The sequence below is a fragment of the Phoenix dactylifera genome, chromosome 17, assembly GCF_009389715.1.
Source record: "Phoenix dactylifera cultivar Barhee BC4 chromosome 17, palm_55x_up_171113_PBpolish2nd_filt_p, whole genome shotgun sequence".
Lineage (NCBI taxonomy): Eukaryota > Viridiplantae > Streptophyta > Magnoliopsida > Arecales > Arecaceae > Phoenix > Phoenix dactylifera.
This window is the reverse complement of record NC_052408.1, coordinates 14211423-14234641: the sequence shown is the minus strand read 5'-3', so window position 1 is coordinate 14234641 and position 23219 is coordinate 14211423. Positions and strand designations below refer to the sequence as shown.

The window sequence follows — 23219 nt, the reverse complement described above, 5'->3', positions numbered from 1 at the left end:
GCAGAAGAGGGTGAGGGTTTGGAGGGACTTGAAGTTCTAGGACTTGAGGAGGAAGCACTTACTTGAATTCTTGTTTGAGGGTGTGCTCCACAGTAAAAAATTATACCCTACACCAATGTAGCCATTTACCATGCCAATCAGATCGTTTCATTCCAGCGAGCTAATCACTGAGACGAGCACATGATGAATGAAGCATACAGAAATGAGACGACCTGATTTGTGTCAACAGCCTCACCAGCAAGATTTAGACGAAAATCATCTTGATGATCGGTGGAAGGCTGGAATCCATATTGACGATGGTGAACGAACTTGAAACTCGAAAGTGGGAAGCATTTTACTATTTCACTTTTCCCTCTGATGGATGAAGCTAATCTTGTTTTAAACAACAGTTGACTCGGCAGTCGCGCATGGTGGAGAGGGTAGCTAACGCTAGTTTAGTGCACGGGCAGCAGGAAAGAGAAGGGAACGAGCCCATAGGTTCCGGTCTAATAGATCAGAGATTGGTGGTTGGATCGAAAGCCAGCGGACATTTAGTTCTCGTCTATACTTTTAGATGCCCATTTTGGCTTATGTGGCATAACATAGAGAGAGGCCCTTAATATATGATAATGGCTTATCTTGGATTTCCTGATGGAACCATAACTCAATAGCCATTTTGTGAACACAACTAACTTTATTTTAATTGACTTGTAAATAGAGATAAGAGGAGGTCTTATATGTATTATTGACAAAATTTTGAATGTGATATGCAAAAAAAAAAATCTATTTTGATGAGTTCCATCTTATTAAAAAATTCTAGCTAATTTTTTTAGCCTCGCTTCACCTTCTTTCAATTGGGGAAGCGTTGGACCAAGACTAATATCAATTTCTTTACGTTGCTTGAAAATTTCGGCAAGTAAACATAATAAATTGGAGACCTAAGGAAAAAAATAATCATGGTCAGGGCATGATTAAATCGTGCTGGAATGGAAGCACACTAACTTCCAAATCAACAATAAATATATTAAAGATGAACATGTTAGTTATAAGGGGGAAAAATTACAAGCTAGCAACCTGGACAAAAGCAATAGTAGATGAGTGTGGTAGCAGCCTAATGAACTAGGCTGTGGCCAATGGTTGCCTCCCTCCTCCGTAGAGGGTTTGAGAATGAATCCTAATAGTGCCATTCCTTTAAAGTATGGTAGTTTTTAAGTTGGAAAAACATAAGAGAAATAAAATAGTTTCGATGAGAAAATTATTGTTATTGGTACTATTATTTTGTCGAAACAATAGTCAAATTTCAAAGAACTTATTATCAGCCTCTTTTAGATATGAATCTATCTGTTCCGAGGTGTGAAGTGGGAGAGAAGAGATAATTGGGGTTTTGAATAAGACGACCTTTGCATTTTGGATTTTTATCTTTTTTCTATTTAAAAATATTAAAAAAAATCAAATTAGAGGTGTTAAGCTTTTTATCATTCTGGCGTCAGGATTTGGCCCGAACTGTATGGCAGATTCCCACGCGTTACGCACCCGTTCACCACTTTGTTTTCAACCATTCCGATTCCAGCAAATGGAGGCGGAAAAGCAGTAACACGCGCAGGTTGCACAATTGGAATGATGCAGCCAAAACAAAAAACTGCTCTGGTTTCTAACCTATTATAACACATCTCTATAGGTGAAAATGGTGTGGGGCCAATTGTTGATATCTTTAATATCAAGTCATAAAGTACCTTAGTACTCCTTTCTTCAAAGGAATCCAAGATTATAGAGTAGTCTTTACTGAAGTAGGTATCAATCATAATATCTCCGATCTGTTCACCGGGACGAACCATCAAGAGACCTGCTGCAGGACTTTAAAAGATTACCATAATTAGCTCTTCTTCTCGCCCATTATGACTATTACAATAAGAGCACTATGGCATTTGTAATTATGTATTGACTTATTATACATGCATTCATTACAATGCTATGTGACTCCATGCTATGCTACTAGAGAGGGAGAGAGAGAGAGAGAAAGGTGGTATAGCGCTGTCTTTTTATTTTTTTAATTTTTGGCAAAAAAAGAGAGTATTAAGCATGATTCCAAAATAGAAAAAAAAGAGAGAGATTACACGTCCGAGAGTTACATATAAAAAGAAACACCCATGCACACATATACATAAGATAGATATTTTTATTTTTTATTTTTGGCATCTCACTCACATCTTATATTTATTATGTCGGGAGATGTGCTGACTCCAAAAGACTGTGCTATATTATTTTCCAAAAAAAGATATAAATCATGTGATATTTAATGATAGATATTTTTTTAATTACAAGGAAATAGAAATAATCAGCAAATTTTTTTTCTACATGATATATTTATTGTTTTGCCCCATCATTTGCTATCACATTTTCATTGTGTTAAAAGTCTCACTGTGACGTTCTATTAAGATGATTAATGCACCAAGCTATGCTATGGAGAGCACGGTAGCTATGACGGCGATGTTAATCATAAATAATAATAACATGCTAAGATTTAGAATCACATTAATACCGTATTCAAGTTTGAGAGATATACCGGCGAAAGACATATTGAATACGATCTTCAATCACCTGAAATAATAGTGGCTGGATCTTTCCTTCCTTACTCCTCACAAAAGATAGCCGTCAATGGGGCAAGCTATCAACCACATGGAGAGGAGAGGGGGACCTAGCCTATATATAGAAAACATAGAAGAGCCTTTCCATTAAAGGCTCCAAAATCCTAATTGAGTTTCCTGACCTACATACCAAAAGTACCACAATAAATAAGGCTCAATCCTATACATCCAAAGTGCACCAAAGCCCATAAAACAAAATGATCATACATCATATTGGGCTTAACCATAGTACTATTCCGAGCCATACGTCTAACCCGTTTTATAAAACAAAAATACGCAATCAGTGTAAGCCCATATTTTGAAATTATTCTAACAGGCGACTCTACAAGGAGTATGTCTCTCAAGAAAAATTTCACCAACGCCATCTTTTTTCACCTCCTTCATTGGCCCTTCGAGGCTGAAACTCTAATAAAATAGGATCTCATTCAAAATGATTAGTCAAAAAATATTATTTAAAATTTTTAATTTTATATAAATATTTAAAATTTATTTAATAAATAATCGATATAAAATTAAATATATATCCACACACGAGTTCTCATAATAATATATTTTAATTAACTATTTTGGGTGAGGTTTCAATTGTCACACAAAAGAAGTTCGTCACGCCCCACCATTTAGTAGTAAATTAGCACTCACACTCCTTTAATCCCTTGGTTTCTTTGGATCCCCTTCTGCAGCCCAATGCTTTACAGATTAAAGAACTCCACTGCTCCCACTTTTTAGCTCCCTCTCTGGCTTGGTAAACATTGAATGCTTGGAAACTAAATAAACAGTACGGTAAAAAACCTTCCATTGTTGGAATTCTTTTCTTATTAAGTTTGCCGCCGCCGCCACTGGAACGCCCTCGGAGCTCCCCTGAGAGGAGGGAAGGCGATGATAGAAGATCTCTCCTTCCGTGGCTGCGGCTAGCATTTCTCCCCTGATGCCGAGGCAAAGGCGGATACTTTCCCTTCTGCTTTTCTTCATCCCCACCTCCTTCTTCGCCCTCGCCCTCCTCCACCTCTCCGGCGACGGCGCTACAGCCTTCTCCCGCCCCGCTACCCCAATCCAGGAGGCGAACTCCGCGGCTATGCTCGCGCTGAGGGAAGAAGTTTCCCTTCCCAAGCCCAAATCCCACCAAAAGTTGAGACTTTCGGAGAATGCGAGCGATGGGTTGGGATCCAGCTCCGCTTCGGCTCCTAAGGGCACAAATTCGTCCGACGCCAGGTCTCTACTTCGCCGCCTGCATTCCAATGCCCGCTCGAGGCGGTTCTTCGCCAGAGCTTACGAGTTCTTTTACGGATGCTCTCCCGTTCGTCCCAATCCCTCTTGCGAAGTTCGATTTTTTATGACTTGGATCTCTTCGTTGGAGGCATTTGGCCCCAGGGAGCTGCTGTCAATGCAGAGCCTGTTCAAATTCCACCCGGGTGCTTGCTTGCTTATAGTCTCCAGCACCATGGACTCGCCCAGGGGTACTAAGCTGCTGAAGCCCTTCAAAGAGATGGGCTTTCAGGTGGCGGCAATGTCCCCGGACTTCGACCTTCTCTTCAAAAAGACACCTGCCAAGGCCTGGTTCAAGCTCCTCCGGAAAGGTGAGATCGATCCCGGGGAGGTAGCACTCGGGCAGAACCTCTCTAACCTGCTCCGGCTTGCAGTCCTCTACAAATTTGGTGGAATTTACATTGACACTGATGTTGTAGTGATGAGGAGCTTCTTGGGTCTTAAGAATGTCATCGGAGCTCAGGCGGCGGATGCCGAGACAGGGAATTGGAGCCGGTTGAACAATGCCGTGATGATATTTGACAGGAGGCATCCTCTTCTGTATAAATTCATCCAGGAGTTTGCGCTGACCTTTGACGGGAACAAGTGGGGGCACAATGGACCGTACCTTGTTTCAAGGGTGGTCTCAAGGGTGATGGGAAGGCCTGGTTTCGTGTTCACGGTGCTGCCGCCGGTGGCATTCTATCCGGTGGATTGGAATAGGATAGAGGGGCTGTTTCAGGGGCCACAGGGTGGGAACCACTCGAAGTGGGTGGCGGCCAAACTCGACAGAATTCGGGAGGAGAGCTTTGCCGTGCACCTATGGAACAAGCAGAGTAGAGGCATGAAGGTTGAGGAGGGGAGTGTCATTGCAAGAATAATGTTGGATTGCTGCGTTTTCTGCAATTTTGATGTGTCTGCGCTGTAAATAGTAAGGAGTAGGAAGAAGTGGTTGAGATGTGCCAACATCGAATGCCAATTTTTACCACAGCTTGTTGTCATGGAACATCTAAGTCCATTCCATGGCTGCAGCGTCTGAAAGAGAGAGATAATTGTAAGAAAAATATTCTGTGCAATAACAGTACTATAAGGTTGTGGATTTTATTCTTGTGCTGTCGAAACTTTGTGCGTGTATGGGCCTGGTTCTGCCTAACAAGTTTGCATTGCAATTCAGGATATTCAATTGGTATCTGTTTGTGATGTGTGTGTATTCTCCGATGAACTTCAGTCCGATTATCTATGGCAGAAAATGGATTTCTACCACCCATGTCATTCAGAACCTAACGTATCAGAATACTTTTTAATTGTTGGAAAGGAGGCATAAAATGTTTCAATTGAACCTCGTTTCCCAAAAAGTTTTATTTGATTGTTTGATCACACTTGATTTCATGTTCTACACAACCTCCCGTTATGTTCGATGACGATAACCTCCCTAATTACATCAATTGTTTCTGAACTTTTGAAAAATGTCCTTCCTTTCTTAGCTGACATAGTTTTTTTCCCTGAAAGAACATCTGAAAGAAGATGCTATAGTCCATTGTTGACATTTGATCAATCATTAGTGCTCTCTCACTTTTTATTCATCAAAATCATGTCCTTTGCAGACAAAAATACCCCAGAACAATTTTTATGTTTGTCTGGTCATGATTATCTTATCTTGACTGGTTTCTCTTTCCTTTGGGTAAAAGTTTGTGAAGTAATAGTTTAACCTGTGATGCTTCTTATGATTTCAATACATTTCAGTCTGCATGAACTGAACAATCACACTTCATAGGTGTTGACTGCCTTAGGAATAGCTATAAAAGCAACCTATCGTATTATTATGGTCTTATTTTGCTCCTGATTTAGATTTTTCACTATAAAAAGCAATGCATGAAAAGTTCTTCACCTTGAATGCATGGCTGTTTATGTATTTCTTTATATTCCTGCTCTACACTTTCGATAATGCTTTTAGGACTGGCATTAGGAATTTTCACCTCAATAATCTGAATTAAATATTGCAAATCAGCTTGCTTGTCTATTCAGTTTCATACCCGCATATTTCTGGTGATTCTGCATGAATTAAACCACCATAATCCAAGATTTTGTTGCTGAGAGATCTGCTTCTGATTGGTTGAAAAGCCTTCGCACTTTGTATCTTTAAAGACGATAAACATCCCATGTTAAACTCCAATAACAATTATTCTTCGGATCATTCAAACCACGAGACCATGACTTGGTCTATTTTTCCCCCAAATCCATCTTCAGGATACAATTTTCTCATATGGTGCACTGTACCATTATGACTATGGACAGTGCAATGTTTCTGGAGAGTTACTAGTCCTAATCTCTTAACTTCAACTGTTCTTCAGATTACTGCAAGCTTAATGGCTGGTTCTATTTTGTCTATCTGCAGAAATCCTATGACATAAATCATTGTCCTGATTGTTGAAGTATTCCCCATTGCAGCAAAAACATTAAGAACAGGTTTCAGGATCAGTTGGATAAATGTGTTTCATGACTACTGTTGCATGACTAAATGTGCTACTCTTCTTTATGTATCAGGCACCACAATCTTTCTTATTGGAACTTGATATGCCTGCAACACTTGACTACTGCACAGTGGTGGCACCCTACTAGAAAGAGGTTTCAGGATCAGTTGGCTAGGTACTTTCCCAAGTGTTTCACCTGGATAATTTTTATTATTAATTTTTTCCATTATATTGGTAATGCCTTCACTATTACCGTCGAAAAGGAAAAAAAATATTTTACATTAAGATCCAGATAGGAACACCCTACAATTTTTTTTTTCACTACAAATACGCATCCTATGTGTTTCAAAGGTGAAGATGCCCCACAGGTTAAAGTTGTGCTCTCTGCATTTGATCTCCTGGTGTTCTGTTTGCTTCAGACAGTTGAGGACCATCAATGATGCTTACCGCTGCAGCGTCTCTGGACTGCTTTTGTTCTTTATGATATTGCTGAAATATTTATCTAGAACATGCAGATAGGGAATTCAGAATTGCTTGCTTGATGAATTAACTCCAGGAAAGTTATATCTGAACATCAAGACCATACTATAGCTATTCAGGTTGAAAGACTAAGGTGAGAGACATATCGGCCGAACAATCGATGCGATGAAAGGCAAGACAATATGCAACATGGAAACTGGATTGAATGTTTACATCTGATTATTATCATCAGCAGAGTTGGAGCATCATTCTATGCAGTCAATAAGGGTCCCTTTTCTATGGGGAAGATGGCCTCTTGCACCCCACCTTTCAGTGTGCCCAAAGTTATGCCAGATAACCTCTTAATCAAATTGAGCAGCACATAGTTTACGCTTCATGATGGTCCAAATGCTGTAGGGGGATTATTCAGATCCAATTCCTTTGAATGGTTGAAAGACTCAATGATGACAGAAACTGTGAATACTCATAACACAAACCTAACATGTAATCCTAGAGTGGCATGCAGTCCCCTGTCCCAATAACCATGTCTCATATTCTAATGGAATCCAATGCATGGCAAAGAGAAGAAAGAATCTAATCTTTCTGATATCTGACATGCTAGATATACATGTGGGTGTAACAAAAAATATACACATCTTGTTAACCTAAAATGGGCACTTGCTAGTACATGCCATGGTCCTTGATAAACAAAATGCCCATCCAAATGGTAGCTTATGTCCCAATAGGCTACGGCCCTTGCTAGTGCACCATCGCGCCGTCGACGACAATAGATCTATGCAGTTACATGATCACATAATCTATGTTTAGGTTCATGAAGCAGCACAATCTATTTCCTGGATTTCATAGAATAAACAAAGATAATAATGGTCCATCTGTTACTGTGAGTGACTCTGAATTTTTATCCACTTGTCACCTCATAAATCCTACCCTAAAACCTTCCTTGCTTCAATTAAAAAGGGAAGAGCAATGATACAATGTCATTATAATTTGATGCATCCCATGACATGAACTACGTTTCACACCTAAATAGTGATCTACAATTTGAGATAGAAGACCACATTCCTGAGTTGCAGCTCCTCCTGCGTCTTCATATGATCGATCAAACTTAGCTACAAGCCCATGCCCTCTTCCAGCTTCTCAGCCCAGGCCCTGAATAATCTTGGGGGCCTAACTCTGCTTGTTAATAGTGGGCCCCCAAAACTAGATCCAATTACATTTATCTGGATGCCGATTGAAATGAAATCCGGCGAGCGCCGCCGTTTGGCGAGCCGCGGGAAGCTGAGACGCGGCCGGGCGAAGACTTTTTTCCGCTACCGGTGACACCGACTCCAGTTTTCCCCCAAACCTTGGGCGCCCGCCGCTGGAATCCCGATCCAACGGAACTCTTCCTCCCTGTAGGAAAGAATATGGAATAAAGACCAAGAAGGAGAAAGAAATAAATGAACAAGTTAAATGCTGCAGTGTTCCTTGCCAAATATACATGGGGGTGGTATCCACCATTTATTTCCGAAGGAATCACCGTCGAAAGCTCGTCCTTTTATTCCTCTAAGCTCTCTCGGCCAAGGCCATGGCTTTCTCGCGGCCGTCGTTGATGGCGAGGGGCGTGCGTCGCCCCCGGTTGTTCTCGAACCGGCGTTCGTCGCTGTACGCGCTCGCGCTGACGGTGCTCCTTATGCTGTCTGTGGTCCTTCTCATGCTCCTTGCCCTCGGCATCTTCTCCCTTCCCGTCCCTTCCAACAGCGCCCCTGAAGGCGTCGACATCCGCCAACGCCATGATAGATCCGTCTTCGAGGCGACAACTACGTATCTCGGGTTCTTTCTATGCTCTTTTCCTTTCCGGTGTTGCCGCTTTCTTTGCTCTGTATTGGGTCCGATTTGATTTGATGTGATGGACGCTGGATTTGGTGTCGTTGCTTTAATCTCTGAAAAAGTTAAAAAAATTGAGTTTTGGGTTGTGGTTGCTGCAGCGATGGGAATGGACTAGGGAAGAGGGGGGTGCAGTGGACGGAGGTCGTCTCGTGGGAGCCCAGAGCGTTCATCTACCACAATTTCTTGGTCAGTCTTTGCGAAAGCTCATTCTTTTCCTGCTCTCGCGCTTGAATCTTCCCCTTTTTTTTTCCTTAGTTTTTGACTTTGATTTACTTACACTTGGTGTCAGTTTAAGATTCTTTGGGATTATATGTTGGCGATTTTGAGAAACATCTGATTTTTAGATTAAGCAACGCAGTCCATTTGAGAAAGGAGAGAGTTCTTGGAAAGTTGATGACTAATTCGTTTCACCATTCTGGCCTAATCTTTCTGATTTTTGACTGGTTTGTTTCTCTGAAATGTGAATCAATTATGTCCTGCTGAAACCAAAGGATTCTCACTGGTTGTCTCACAGGGATATGTATCATGGCCAGCAATCTGACATGGTTTCTCATGTCTTAATATGTCGAAGCGTTGGAGCCCACTATCTCATGTTTGCTCCATGTTTCGAGATTCCTTCAAAGGGTTCAGTGTATGTCCTCAACATGCACGTAGTGTCCTTATTCACACACATAACCAGTTAGCTATTAACTATTGTAGTTTTTTTCCCCTTTTCTACCTTATTGGCTTTCCTTGTTTTCTTCCTTATCCTTATGGATGCTGGAAATTAAAAGGCTTCTTATCTATGGTCAGAGAGTATTTATTATTTGGATTTGAATGCTACTTTGTAAATCTGATTACTGGCTAATGGTAATGGATTCTGTATTTTGTGCATCTCCTGCCTTTCAGAATGCTACTAAATTGAAAGTGTTACTGATTTTGATGTACATTTGTCAGTCCAAGGAGGAGTGTGAATACCTAATTAAACTGGCAAAGCCTCATATGGTGAAGTCGACAGTTGTTGATAGCACTACTGGTAGAAGTAAAGGCAGCAGGTTTGCATGCTTCAGATCTCTCTTATATTCAGGAAGTTTTTAAACTAGTTGACAGTTTCTCAGCATTATATGTCTGCAAGATATGCAGGGTTCGCACAAGCTCAGGCATGTTTCTCAGACGAGGACAAGACAAAATCATTCAATACATTGAAAAAAGGATAGCAGATTATACCTTTATACCTGTAGGTATGTATGAGAAAACCTTGATTTTTTGTGGCTGATATATATATATTTTATCTTGATCTATTTCCTTTTTCTGATGAATGCTTCCTCACGTTACATGGCTTATGGACAAAAAGCTCTTATTATAACCCATTTATGTTTTTTTTTTTAATAATGGGTGAAGATTTAATATGTATTGGATTATGCACCGTTTTCTTTGTGCTTTCTTGAAAACTTGCCAATAGTGTTTCTATTATTGTAGTGATAGCAGTTTTTGGTGATGTAACGCAATATTGACTAATCAATATCTTCCAAGAGCTGTTGCAAAAGAAAAAATATTAGAAATAAACTGTGAAGGAGAGAGAATCAGATAGAAGACCCATATGGCAGTAAGAACACTGGTTGAAACGTGTATATAGACCATATTTATGGATCTGATTGATAAGCAAAGTAGTTTGGGTCTTTTTTCCAATCGTAGGCTGTAACTAGCTCTCCTTTTAAGCCCCCAAGGGTCTAAAAGAGCTAGTTTCTATACCTATTTGATTTTAACAACTATTGACTATACAGGAAACAGGCAGCCATTTTAGAACAAGGGAGGAAACTTTGGAGGGCATAGCAACTGCTTGTATGAAAAATGCATAGTGCTCAATTTGTTCATAATGCTGCATCACTGAGAGGGGATACACAAAAGGTGCCATGTTTTTTCATACTTTCTGTCAGGTGGGCCTACTGAAAGATTACTACTCTTTCTGCATTAGATACTTGCGGAAGGGTTTATGCGTTACAACAACAATGAATCTTTTAACTCACTTCTTGTGTAATTGAAAAAACTGCCTCAAGTTATGGCATTGATGTCCTAAAACCGAAAAATGTCTTGAGGGCATTGTCACAGACTCCACTTTTTTTTTTCTTTTTTTTTTCAGAAAAAACATAAAGGGAAGCATAAAGTGTGAACAACAACATGAAGTTCATAATAAATTTCATTCATGTTCTGGATTGAATATGAACCCCTCTATGAATCTACCGAGCAAGTTGTATATTCTCGACTCTTACTCATGCTGTAAGGCTATAAAAGCTAATTTCTCGTAAAAGTCTGCAGTCTGCTGTTTTGCTGTTACAATAATTTATTATCTAGAGTTATGATGGGGGAAGCATAAGAATAATATTTAAAGATATGAATTATTGGAAAAATTCATATTATACAACATATTGGCTTGAAAATTTTTACTATTTGAGAGTTTTTCCCTGCATAAGCAGAATGGCTCTTTGTTAATTTTTTCTTAGTTTGAAGCAATTTAGATTTCATGCATACAACAGGCGAGCGACAAAACTTTATCAAGATACTATTTTTAATTGGTTTGATGATAGTTTCATTTCTGCTTTACTGGTGGCTTATCTATGCACTGCACCTTTTTTTTTTTAACCATTATGCAAGGAGACTTAAACTGACTTTATGTTCCACAGAGCATGGGGAGGGGCTCCAAGTTCTGCATTATGGAGTTGGACAGAAATATGAACCACACTTTGACTACTTTCTTGATGAATTCAACACTAAGAATGGGGGTCAGCGTATGGCTACCCTTCTAATGTATCTGTATGTAGACTCACATCTTATATGCTGTCATTTTTTTCTTATTATTTTTATTTTTCGATAGGAATGTATCCCTTCATAATTTTCTAGTCATATTAAGCTGCTTGGACACAACTCTGACATTTGCTCTCTCTCCTCTCCTCTCTCTATATCTCTCTCATTACATATGTACAGTTCAGATGTTGAAGAAGGCGGTGAGACAATATTCCCATCTGTCAAGGTCAACAGTAGTTCTTTACCATCGTACAATGAGCTATCTGAGTGTGGAAAGAAAGGTCTTTCTGTTAAACCAAAGATGGGAGATGCCTTACTCTTTTGGAGCATGAAGCCTGATGCCATTGTAGACCCATTAAGTTTGCATGGTTAGTCATTGTAGTTCCCTTGCCCATAAAATTTTCTTGTTCAAGAGCATGCTTTTTAATACTCAAAGTATTCTACATGGCATGGTGTTTGGTTTCTTGAACGTGACGTTTCATCCTATCGTCTGGAAACTGCTGTTTTTGTGAAAAAAAACTCTGGGTTTTCTTGTCAAAAGTATTGCCCAATTCTTGAATATGAGATAATTCTTGATTTTTTTTTTCAGGTGCATGTCCTGTGATTAAAGGGAATAAGTGGTCATGTACGAAATGGATGCATATCCATGAGTATGAAGTTTAATGTATCACATTACAGGTATTTTCCTGCTTCCGGCAACTGGAACTTTAATTATACGTAGTAATTTGTAGAAGCGGTTCAACTTCCTGGAGGATACCTTACTGACATGATATTTGACCAAGATATCTGCACAAGCTTCAATGATCCAGATATATCATAGTCAGAAATTTAATTCCTTTTATTAAAGTGTATTTTACATATATACCCTTGCAAACAATGCTTGTTACATATTTGCCCTCCAAAAATCACTATTTGCACAATAATACCATTTTTGCATGGTTACTGCTTCCGTTAAATTTTTGGCCAAAGGTGTTAATAAATAACTGTTTTATTTGCAAAATAACTTCAATGCCCTTTTACAGTAATATCACTGACAATTTTATATAAAATTTTAGCTCTTTTTGATGCAAACTAAATGTTAAATTTTTTCGGGGGAATTCACATAAAAGAATAACAATGTCAAATGATACTCGAAATAGTTATTTATTAATGTTGTTAGCTAAAATTCTAATGGGAGAGGTGTTCATGCAAAAACAATGATTTGAAGGGTCTATATGCAAATAGTAATTTTCAAAGGTTAATGTGCAATGAGCTATATTTGCAAGGATGTATATATGCGAAAAAACCCCACCTTACATGATATTTGGCCAACAAATTTGAACAAGCTTCCATGATCCAGATATAGTCATACTCAGATCCATACTCCTTTTACCAACTCTCAGTCATACTTTTGTACCTTACTGATTTCAACAATTGTTGCAAGGTTTTTGCATCTTATATAGAAATTGTACGATAAATAAACTATCTCCGACTTGATTCCTAGCTTATAGCAATGACTAGTGAAAATAGTTTACCTATGTAACCTTTTGGTTGTCCATGTCATTATTATAACAGTGAAGTGGTGAATGATTCATCAAGGAAAATGGTGGAAAACAAGTTATTTGGTGATAAAGGAGTTTGCCTGTTATTGGTAGGGTGAACTGGAGCACTCACCTTGGAGGTGCTCAACTATATAAATTTGCATTTTATTCGACATCATATGGAGATTGGTACGGGAGTTTCAGAGTATGAGAGAGCATTTTCGGCAAGGCTTAAAAGAGGCTGTTAGGTTCTACATATTCATTTAATGCTCTATGTGACATTGCTACATTTAAGTGATATAATGAATGAAGGAGGCAGTCCATATGATGTTCATTTGAACGCTGCTACAACGTTAGATGCATACCCAACTTGTTGGCAATATCAGCTTTGATTTTTGACACCAATGTTCTGACTTGGATAATAATCCAATTAGAGATTCAAGGATACGACTAGTTCTCCTAAATTTTTAGGACACGAATATGGGTAAGTATATCCTCCATGTGATTGTCTGCCATAGAAGTTCAGTTATTAAATGTATATAGACACTCCTAGAGAAGAAAGCATTCAAGATGAACTATACAGATCAATGTCCAGAAATCAAGTTTCCAACCAATTCATTGATCTTGTTGAAGTTTCTGGAAACCACAGATTCTATGATATACAATTTGTTTCTATGACTTATCTAAGAGGAGCCAAGTGTACTAAATTCAGGATCGACAGAATGCTTGATTAATAATCTTTGACCTCGTTGTTATGAAGATTGCAATATTTTGTGGTTTTTGTATGGTAAGTGAGAGAAAAGACAGTATTTTGCATTATATTGCAGCATTAAGTTCTCTGTGTGTGTGTGTGTTTTTTTTTGTTTTTTTTTTTTTTTTTTTTTTTGGGGGGGGGGGGGAGGAGAATACACAAGCAAGAGACACATGAACTATTTAGGCACTAGTGAAGATTAATTTCTTTATCAGTGCCCATTCCTCTTGATTCATACTTTGCAAGTATAATGTGTATTGCCATTTTTGACCTCTTCTACATGAAAGGGATCCGAATATAGTTGCCTGGATCAAGTTAGTTTGCTCGTTTTCTCCATATCATGTAATCTTAATGCACTCACCAATTGCTGTCGTATCAATTCCCTGAAGCTGTAGTTAGATTGTTGGAAGTGCATGCCTTAATTTATATATTTCGAGCTGAAGATCCTGGGGCTTCTAGAAAAGATCATGAAAAAAGGCAGTGCATTAAGATTACAATACACAAGCAAGAAACACATGAACTATTTAGACATGAGCAAAAGTTTAATCGCTTTATCAGTGCCTATACCATGACAGATTTGACCAACTCAATGAAAAACTAAGCCCATCCATCTTAATGCATACCTTGTCAATTTTGACCTCTTCTACATGAAAGGGATCCTAATATGGCTGCCTGGATCAAGTAAGTTAGGTTCCTTATTTTCTCACCATCATGTAATCTTGATGCACTCACCAATTGCTGTCTTATCAATTACCTGATACTTTGATTTGATTCTTGGGGTGCATGCTTTGTTCTATATATTTCGAGCTGGAGATCATGGAGCACCTATGAAAGATCCAGGCAAAAAAGCAGTACACAAAGTATATGCAAAACTGAAGAATTTTTAGATTTTCTGCAAATAAAATGCACTTGTTAAGGACATATTTAGAGGAGCATGTACATAGAAAACACAGAGGCACATTCCTTTGAAAGTAGGCAACTATCACATTTGAAAAATACCCCAACATGACAGTTCAGCATTTGAAATAGCTATGAGGTTAAAGAAACAGGTTATTCTTAAATCTTGTTCTTCCTTTAATCATTTTCTGGTGTGGAAGCGAATGAAGCACCCATTTGCAATATCTAGGACTTATATTTGTCACTTACTGTTTGGTATTTTATGCTGTCCCTCCAGGTTTATCTCTTGGATCATTTGGCTTGTCAACTGTATCTTTCGGTTGAATTTTCCGTTCATCTCACAGCCTAACTGCTTATATTTTCCCCTCACTCTGTACTTCATCTTTTCCATCATATAGAATAAACGTGGTTCTTTTCAACCGATGGTTAAGCTCGTGTCAGGCGATCGTAAATTTATTGCTGATATTTCAGTTGTAGTCTTATATACCCAGCTGTAGAAAGAATTGATTTGAGACACACAGAAATAGGAGCGACAGTGGAGACGGCTGTTTTTTTTTTTTTTCTTCCTTTAACAAAATGGATTTTGACTAATTTATGCTGGATGTTATAATGTTTTGTATTATAGTGACTGATTCCATTTGCTAGTCAACAAATGTGATGGGATTAACATTTATATTGTTTTTTAACTTATTATATTTTATATCCAGTCTATTGCATTCCAGAAATATGATTCAAAAAGTCAAGAGTATAATTTATCTGCGGGAAATATGATTTAAAATCGTTTTGACCTCGTCACTTTAGATATGATTTGCTTTGACCAACCTTTGACTAAGTTGACTTTGGAAATTTTCCGTTCATGTAAACATGGAGGATTTGTGTAGTAACAGGGCTGATAGGAGATTTATGTGCTAGATTGCTGCAAGCACTTGTACAGTTGTACAATTGCTAGCTAATAGGGAACAAAAATATATCATCGTACTATTGACTTATGGAATTTGGAAATGGAATCCAGAGAACATAATTGTATGGATCTTTCACCTTAGGCAAGGGACATTTCTCCAAAGTTTAGAAGCCCATTTAGCTATTATAAGAGATTCTAACCCATGAAACGAGTGGAGAGAATCTTATTTAAGGGGCAGAAAAATGATGGAGAAGTCATATGTCAAGTTGAGGAAAAAAAATCCAAGTACTAATCTAACACTTAATTGACCATTATTCATAAGCTCCGGCACGAGATGCATCAATATTTTCTAATCCAAGAATCCTCTATAGAGTAACAAGAATCCACATAGATTCACATTGGCTGACAGAGTTCTCCTGGAGAAGCCAATAGAACTCTAGTTTGCAGCGGAGACTTTGCTATAAAGGCTGCTTGCTCAGAAAATGGTTTTAAATGGCTACTTCAGTGAGTGGAGATAGCCTCATGAAGCCAGTCTTGGGGCCTTGTCAACCAATAGAAGTGGTATATACCAATTGTAACCCTAAGCAAAAGCCCCCACATGATTCAAGAAATTATTCATATCGAACTTCTTTCGTCTTACTAATGGTTGGGAGTGATTGTGGGAGTCTTCACCAAGATAAATATAAAAAGTGGGCCTGAGGGAACGGTCCTAGTAAAGGATAATGCCTGGCAATTCAAAAGACTAGCAAAAGTTCAGACAAGTGTTTTTTTTTTTTCCCTTTTATTTCTTTCTTATTGAAAATCCAAGTTCTAGCTTGATATACTGCAAGAAATACTTGCAAACTTAATTTCATGAAGGTGTCTAAGTATATAATCATAGGTGAAAGAGATGGTTAAAGCTTCAACCTATGATTACTAAGCTAGGCACCAGTATATAACCATTTTCCAAGGAGGTGTCTAAGTATATAACCACTGAATAAAGCAAAATGAAGGTTTCCAAAGAGACTTTCTGGTGGGGTCATAGAGGATGCTAAAGGTATGGGGGGCATATTATCATCCATCAAAACCTTGTGGTGCCACCTGATGATAAGGTGTTGAATGTTATCTAAAAGAAAGGTAAGCAAATGTAACAAATGCCATCCAGATATCCATTTTGAGCACTATTAGTATTGCTTCAGAACTGTTGTAAGATTCAAAAGCAGAACACCATTCTGAAGTATGGAAACTGCCCCGATTGGAAGAGATTTCATCGTCCAGTTGTTTTTGTTTTACGAGAATTCATATTCTACAGAGCCACTGCTGAATGTATTGGGTCTCCGACTACCGAAGGAGCTTTGTCAAGGAAGATTCAGGAATTTTTTGACTACCAAATGCATAATGCACTGAGTAAAACTAAAGTCAGGATTTTCCCCTTGGCTTCCAAAACATGGCAATGGGGATATCAGTTTCTACAGTCAAATTCTTCACTAGTAGAGTATTAAATAAAAACTCAAACCACAAAACATGACATTAATGTCCAAATAATTAGAAGCGTGGCCTAGGACGGTAAGTGCTTGACTAGGATTGTAATTGTTTTGAGGGAGAAACTTGGCAGCATGGTAAGATTGCTCCATTATAACCTGGTGTCACGGATTTGAAACATGAAAACAAACTCTATATACAGAGATAAATGCCCATATTTGCCCCTCTCTAAATCCCATACTGGCAGAAGCCTCATGCACTGGGTTGGGTTCTCTAAATCCCATTCTGGCAGAAGCCTCATGCACTGGGCACCTTTTTATATATGTTCAAGAGTTTTGGAGGGAAGTGGTGATAAGAATAGCTCCATAAAAACTGTAGAGATAATTGCAAATGTAGAAATAAGAATAGCTCAATAAAAAAACATTGCTTGATGGTAAATAAAGGCCATTTGAATTTGCTTTCTGCAACTTTTACCAGGAACACAGATCGTTGTGAAATATGTATACATTGAATCTTTTGAACGTGTCAGGTTTGTTCATGAAGCAAATTACAGAAATTGTAATTTGACTTATACTCTATTCCCATTCCTGGCAGCAGGAATATACACGCAGCATGATCGCTCCACCATATAGTCTTATAAGCAGCAAATCTGGTAGTAATCCTATAGGGATTCACAAGTCAGAAGCAGTGGAAAAAATGATATCATAAAGAATGACATATTGCGGCAGCCTAGCTCTGCCTGCATTGAGATATTGTCACAGAGCTGCAAAACAACCGGATGTGTTAATTCCTCTGCACCAGATGCTCCACATCACCAAGCTCTACTTCACCTCTCTCCCATTCTATGCCGTTTTGGAATAACACCTCAATCTGCTCCAAAGTCTTTCCTTTGGTTTCAGGAACATACTTGTATACAAAGACCACAGACACAGCTGAAACAAGCGAAAAGATGAAAAAGGTGCCTGCCACAGAAAGGATGCGGCACATAGACAGGAAGGACATAGCAACCAGGCCACTGCTAACTCTATTTCCAACTGCTCCTAGTGCAGATGCCTGAGCTCGCAGCCTCAGTGGAAATATTTCAGAACTCAACACCCAGCAAACTGGGCCCATCCCAACTGAGAAGAATGCAACGTTCCCACAGACTGCCAGTATAGCAACCCCAATCCCAACTTTTGCCGAAACCAGGTCATGTCTAAGCAGTGAAAGAGCAAGGCTCAACCCAAATAAACACATAGTCATCCCAATTGTGCTGACATACAACAATGGTTTTCTACCCACTCTATCAATTAGAAAGATTGCAACTAAGATGAAGACAGTTTTCGCAAAGCCAACAGCAACAGTGGCAGCAAGAAGTTTGTTGTCCGACTTGATTCCTGCATTCCTGAATATTGTTGGGCTATAATACACAGTTGCATCGATACCTGTGACTTGCTGGAAGCATTGGATGCCAAATCCAGTGATCAGCATCCGACGTACAGCAGGAGAAGGCCTAAGGAGTTCACGCCAGACGGCCTTTTCCTTGTGTCCCTCGGCACCTGTAACACTAGCAGCTTTCTCTATCTCCGCCAATCTCTGCTCTGCATCTCCGTCACTGTCACTAACCTTCATCAGCACTGACCTTGCTTCATTGACCCTCTTCTGCATAACCAACCACCTAGGAGACTCTGGGATCACAAACAGCGCAAAACCAATAAAGACAGATGGGAGGATCCCAACACCGATCATTACCCTCCAGCTAATATGTTCTGAAAGGCCAGAGAAAGCATAGTTGGATATATAACCAAGAAGGATTCCTATATTTATAAAAATCTCAGGGAAAGATGTAAGAGATCCTCGGGCAACAGCAGGGGATATCTCTACTATGTATACCGGTGCAATCATAACACCAAAGCCTATCCCAACTCCAGCCAACAGCCTGCCTATCATCAGTACTAGGAAAGAAGGAGCAAAAGCCATTATAGTAGCACCAATTTGGAAAACAATGGCAGCCAATCCCATAGTCCATTTTCGCCCAATAGCATCTGAGGTTCTTCCACCTACTAAGCTACCGAAAAGTGAAATAATGCTCAAACACCCAATTAGAACTTCTTGCTGCACTTCTGTTATGTGCAAATCCTTTTGAATGAATAGGATACATCCACTCATAACACCCACATCTGCAAAACACAAGCGACAAATCAAAACTTGAACTTGAGTTGAATGTTTATATTCTGTTCTGTATAAATAATTGTGTGTGAAAAAGAGAGAGTGAGAGAGAAAGAGAGATCAATGAGGTCCTATGTAATTTTGAGCGATAACAAGGTTCTTATGTTGTTATACTATGTTTCCCAATATCCTCGTATCGTATAAACAGTTGACTTTCTACAAATTGATAATTTATGACTGTTTATCAGAAAATCATTGCCATAACACAATAAGCCAAATAAATTTGTCCATGCGAATCAGAATTGAAATTAGTATTGGTATTTTTGACAAGCAAGTCCTCCTTTTACAACCACAATCCTACAAAAATCCCCTTTTCTTCTAGAAAGACATGTAATACCTGATTTTTGGTAATGGGGACAGAATAGGCTCTATTGCTCGTCTAATGACTCATTTGATGGATCACCATTTGTTTAACGATGATCATGCCCTTTATTCTTCCATCACCAAAGCACCAATTCTTGAAAGACAAGGAGAGAGCAGAGCAAATTGTTCGTCTAAGCAGTTTGTGGGATAAACTTATGATATTGGAAAATTTGAAGCATGCTAATCACCAAATACATGGTACCAACCAAATCAGTCATTAGTCGAACAATAGGGACTGTTTTGTCCCAGTCACCAAATCAGTTGCCATGTGTCTCTTTAGACTGTTTGGGGATCTGGTTGCAAAATGGGACTAATATGTCAAAATCCCTTAAGCAAAAACCGAAAAGTAGTTCAAGCTTCCAACCATATAGAAAGTCATTTTAGTAGCACCAGTTTTACAAATTCCCATCATCACATAAAATAGGCAGCAAGAAAATGAGCTGTATGACATGACATAACAATCCAAATTACAAGCGACACATATAACTTCATGCGGTACACAGTATAATCCAACCAGCATTTTTTTGGTATTTTCAGACAGGCAGAAATGAAGTGTTTTCATATTCTCCAATAAACAGTTAGCAGCCAATAGTTAGCTCTAATCCAATAACACGGCATCCGAATTGACTAGAAAAAGCAATAGCATCCCCATGTGAATATCTTTAACATCTAAACATACAACAACAGAAGAGATTAAAAAAAAAAATCACGACTTCACGAGGGTAGAAGGTTTGCTGGAAATCTGTTGCATTGCTGGAAAGCAATACATAATATGAACTTGATTTTAAAGTAGGTATCATTGAATGCGAAATCTGTTGGCCAAAACAAAAAATAAAACAACATATATACCATTTTTCCAGTATACTGGCCAAATGGCAAATCTGAGTAGTAAAACTCCATCAAAGATCGCCAAGATTCTGCATCGCTTTCCTCGATGCAAGTGTTCAAAAAGCACTCATCGGTTAAAATCATGAGCAACGTATCAACCAAAATTCAGACTTTCCACCATCGACACGAAAAAAGATATCTTGACCAGCACTAAAGAAGCAATCAAACAAGTATTTCATACATTCATATATCCAACAATAGTAGACTTCTTGATCAACAAAAACCCAGGCTAGAGAAAACAGATCTAAGGGATCATTCAAAGTTATACACCGTAAACAATTAGAAATTTAGGAGTTCAAAACAGCAAGGAGGCCTTATTCTCACCATAACCAAGAAGAACGTTGTTCAGCGACGCAAAGACGGCACAGGCGAAGACGTATCTCCTGCTCTCGCTTCGCCGGCTCCGCCCCATCGCCAAGACCTCTCCTTCTGCCTCCTCTTCGTTCACCCCGGCGTCCATCCTCCTGTACTTCCCCTTGCCCCCCAGCCGCGGGAGCCTCGGCAGCCCGTTCCCGTTCCCATTTCCGACCTCCTCCAAATCCATCGACCCCATCTCTCTCTCCCCCCCTAGCCCCTCTCTCGCTTGCTCGATGTCCCTCTCTTCTTGTCGACTGGGAGACGAAGAAGCGAGCGAGAAGGAGAGCAGGGATTCTCCGGATCTCGATCGAGAGTACTCGGTCTGACCGGAGACTCAGCATTTCTTGGAAGCAGAGCGCCGAGGGAATAGACCTGGCGACTTTTATTTTCTATACGTTTGGTAATTTGTTTTTTTTCGACTTTTATATCCATTTTTACCGAATAATTAGGGCGGGTGCCGGGTGCCTCTGGGCCCACAGCTGGAGTAAGACGGAGAGGCCGTCGGGTTACTGCCGGTCACGTGTCAAACCATGATTGGTTGAAGGATGGAAACTCGAGGCAGTGTCATAGATTGGATTGGCGTGGAAGTGTGGTGGGGTACAGTTCGTCCACTCAAATATTGCCACGTCATCATAGTCGTCCAAAAAGGTCGGACGGTCGATTTGGTCTGGAAACGGACGTTGCTAAACAGTGAATTGACGAATCACTCTGACGGATTCTTGTGAGATTAATGTACCAGTGGGGTCCACCGTAGAGAGGACATGTAGACTGGGATTCGTCGAGCTATTTGTGGTGGTAGCGTGGCGATTTTGGTGAGGGGTACCCGGAGATGTAGGTGGGGTAAAGGGAACGCTCACCCGACGGCTGGAGTCTCCACGACGATGCGGACGTGCGCATACGGATGAGTTATGCGCGATGCTAAGGGGAAGTAGGAATCCAGTTTCGCGGGCGAACCCATGACCGTTGACCGCGTGGGGAGTAGATCTAACCCTGTTCAGCGTTAATCTCGCCGGCTTCTCAGCTAATTTATCTGTCCCTGTCCCTCTTCCTTTCTCCTCTCTTTCTTCTTCCTTTCTTTATTATTTTTTTAGACGAGGGAGCTCATCATCAAGGCCAGGTGGTTCGTAGACCATGCTTGAAGGCCCAAAACTATGTCATTACACGTATGGTATGGCACACCGGATATTTATTTGTATACTTAGTACTCGTTTTGATTCGTGAAGAAAACAAGAAAAATATAATCAATGCAAAAAATAAAAAATACCGTAAATTTGATTGAAGGTTTTAAATAAGAAAGATGGAAAAGTAATACTCTTTTATGAATAAATTTTTCACATTTCAGAAAAAAAATCTATATGGAAGATAGAAAAGCCACTTTTCCGTGAATTAAAAATTATAGTAATTTTTTAATCAAAAATACCTATAAGCTATCGGGATATTTTTATAGCTATTTTAATAGTCAATCTATTACGCTATTAAAAATTAGCACAACATAAAAATGTTGCCTAACTATTAAATATTGTTAGAACTCTAAAACCTCAGCCTAATAAAATCTTTTAATATCTATTTTTAAATATCTATATGTGTATATATATTTATATTTAAAAAATATCTGAAAATAGATATTAAAAATCTTGCATGTGATATTTTATGGGTATTTTATTTAACTTTATTAGGAGCATAATAGATATTTTAGACATTTTTTTCAAAAAAAGTAGATGCTCTATTAAATATATGTTACTTTGTTTATCACTTTCTTATGGTTTGCCGAACATGTAAAAATTACTTTTCAGATATTATATATAGGTATTAATTTTTCAAAAAAAAATCAGTGAAGTAAAATCCTTCCTGTGAATCAAACAAATTCTTAGTGTTGGATGACTTTGTAATATGTTAAAGATTAAAAAAGCAAAGTGAGTATATTGCCGAGCCAATCACTCTGTTTTTTTTATTTATTTATTTTCTTTGGGATAAGCTTTGTCGGTTGGTGTTGTCATACACTAATTGATTGTCTTTGCCCCCTCCTCTAATACCAACCATTTTTGACCTTTTCTCCTCTTGAAAGTCGTAACAATCTTTATTTGATTTTTCTATATAAAGCTCAATAAATACTGTACATCCTTACAAATTAATAATATACACATAGAAAAATTGATGAGACACCTGCCACAGGATAACAATATCCTCTCCACATACTTTTGAGCGTTTTATGCAGAGATGAAGAAAAAATCTACCCTTAAAAACAAAGGGGACTTAAATATCTATTTTTAATATTTATTTTTAAATATCTAAAAATATTTTTCATATTTTTAAATAGCTATTAAAAATTTTGCATGTGATGTTTTATATGTATTTTATATAATTTTATTAAGGGCGTAATATATATACTACATAGTTTTTTTTAAA

The 23219-nt window shown here is 38.7% G+C and overlaps 3 protein-coding genes across 7 annotated transcripts; 2 read left to right on the top strand and 1 right to left on the bottom strand.

Annotated features, from left to right (window-relative positions):
- Nucleotides 1-3233: 3233 nt before the first annotated feature.
- Nucleotides 3234-6528, top strand: LOC103716220 (lactosylceramide 4-alpha-galactosyltransferase). 2 transcript variants are annotated; one of them, XR_005506714.1, is made up of 2 exons: nt 3234-4920; nt 6411-6528. XR_005506714.1 is itself a non-coding variant. In XM_026808375.2 (1 exon), exon 1 carries the CDS (start codon nt 3550-3552, stop codon nt 4792-4794), a length of 1245 nt encoding a protein of 414 aa, XP_026664176.1. In that variant the 5' UTR covers nt 3234-3549; the 3' UTR covers nt 4795-5049. The 2 variants fall into 2 exon arrangements, 1 of the variants encoding a protein (XP_026664176.1); XM_026808375.2 differs by lacking the exon at nt 6411-6528 and having other exon boundaries at nt 3234-5049.
- Nucleotides 6529-7805: 1277 nt separating this feature from the next.
- LOC103716229 (probable prolyl 4-hydroxylase 3) lies at nt 7806-15308 on the top strand. Of its 4 annotated transcripts, none has more exons than XM_008804155.4 (8): nt 7806-8629; nt 8785-8872; nt 9623-9720; nt 9809-9906; nt 11347-11476; nt 11648-11835; nt 12057-12145; nt 15034-15308. In XM_008804155.4, exons 1-7 carry the CDS (start codon nt 8385-8387, stop codon nt 12128-12130), a joined length of 921 nt encoding a protein of 306 aa, XP_008802377.1. In that variant the 5' UTR covers nt 7806-8384; the 3' UTR covers nt 12131-12145; nt 15034-15308. The 4 variants fall into 4 exon arrangements, with proteins under 4 accessions (XP_008802377.1, XP_017701212.1, XP_038971067.1 ...); XM_017845723.3 differs by lacking the exon at nt 15034-15308 and adding an exon at nt 13022-13861; XM_008804147.4 differs by having other exon boundaries at nt 7808-8629; nt 14913-15308.
- A 2073-nt stretch (nt 15309-17381) lies between these two features.
- LOC103718534 (probable polyol transporter 4) lies at nt 17382-21185 on the bottom strand. The gene is made up of 2 exons (XM_039115138.1): nt 20781-21185; nt 17382-19156 (listed from the first exon to the last, which is right to left on the bottom strand). Exons 1-2 carry the CDS (start codon nt 21007-21009, stop codon nt 17781-17783), a joined length of 1605 nt encoding a protein of 534 aa, XP_038971066.1. The 5' UTR covers nt 21010-21185; the 3' UTR covers nt 17382-17780.
- Between the last annotated feature and the right edge of the window lie 2034 nt (nt 21186-23219).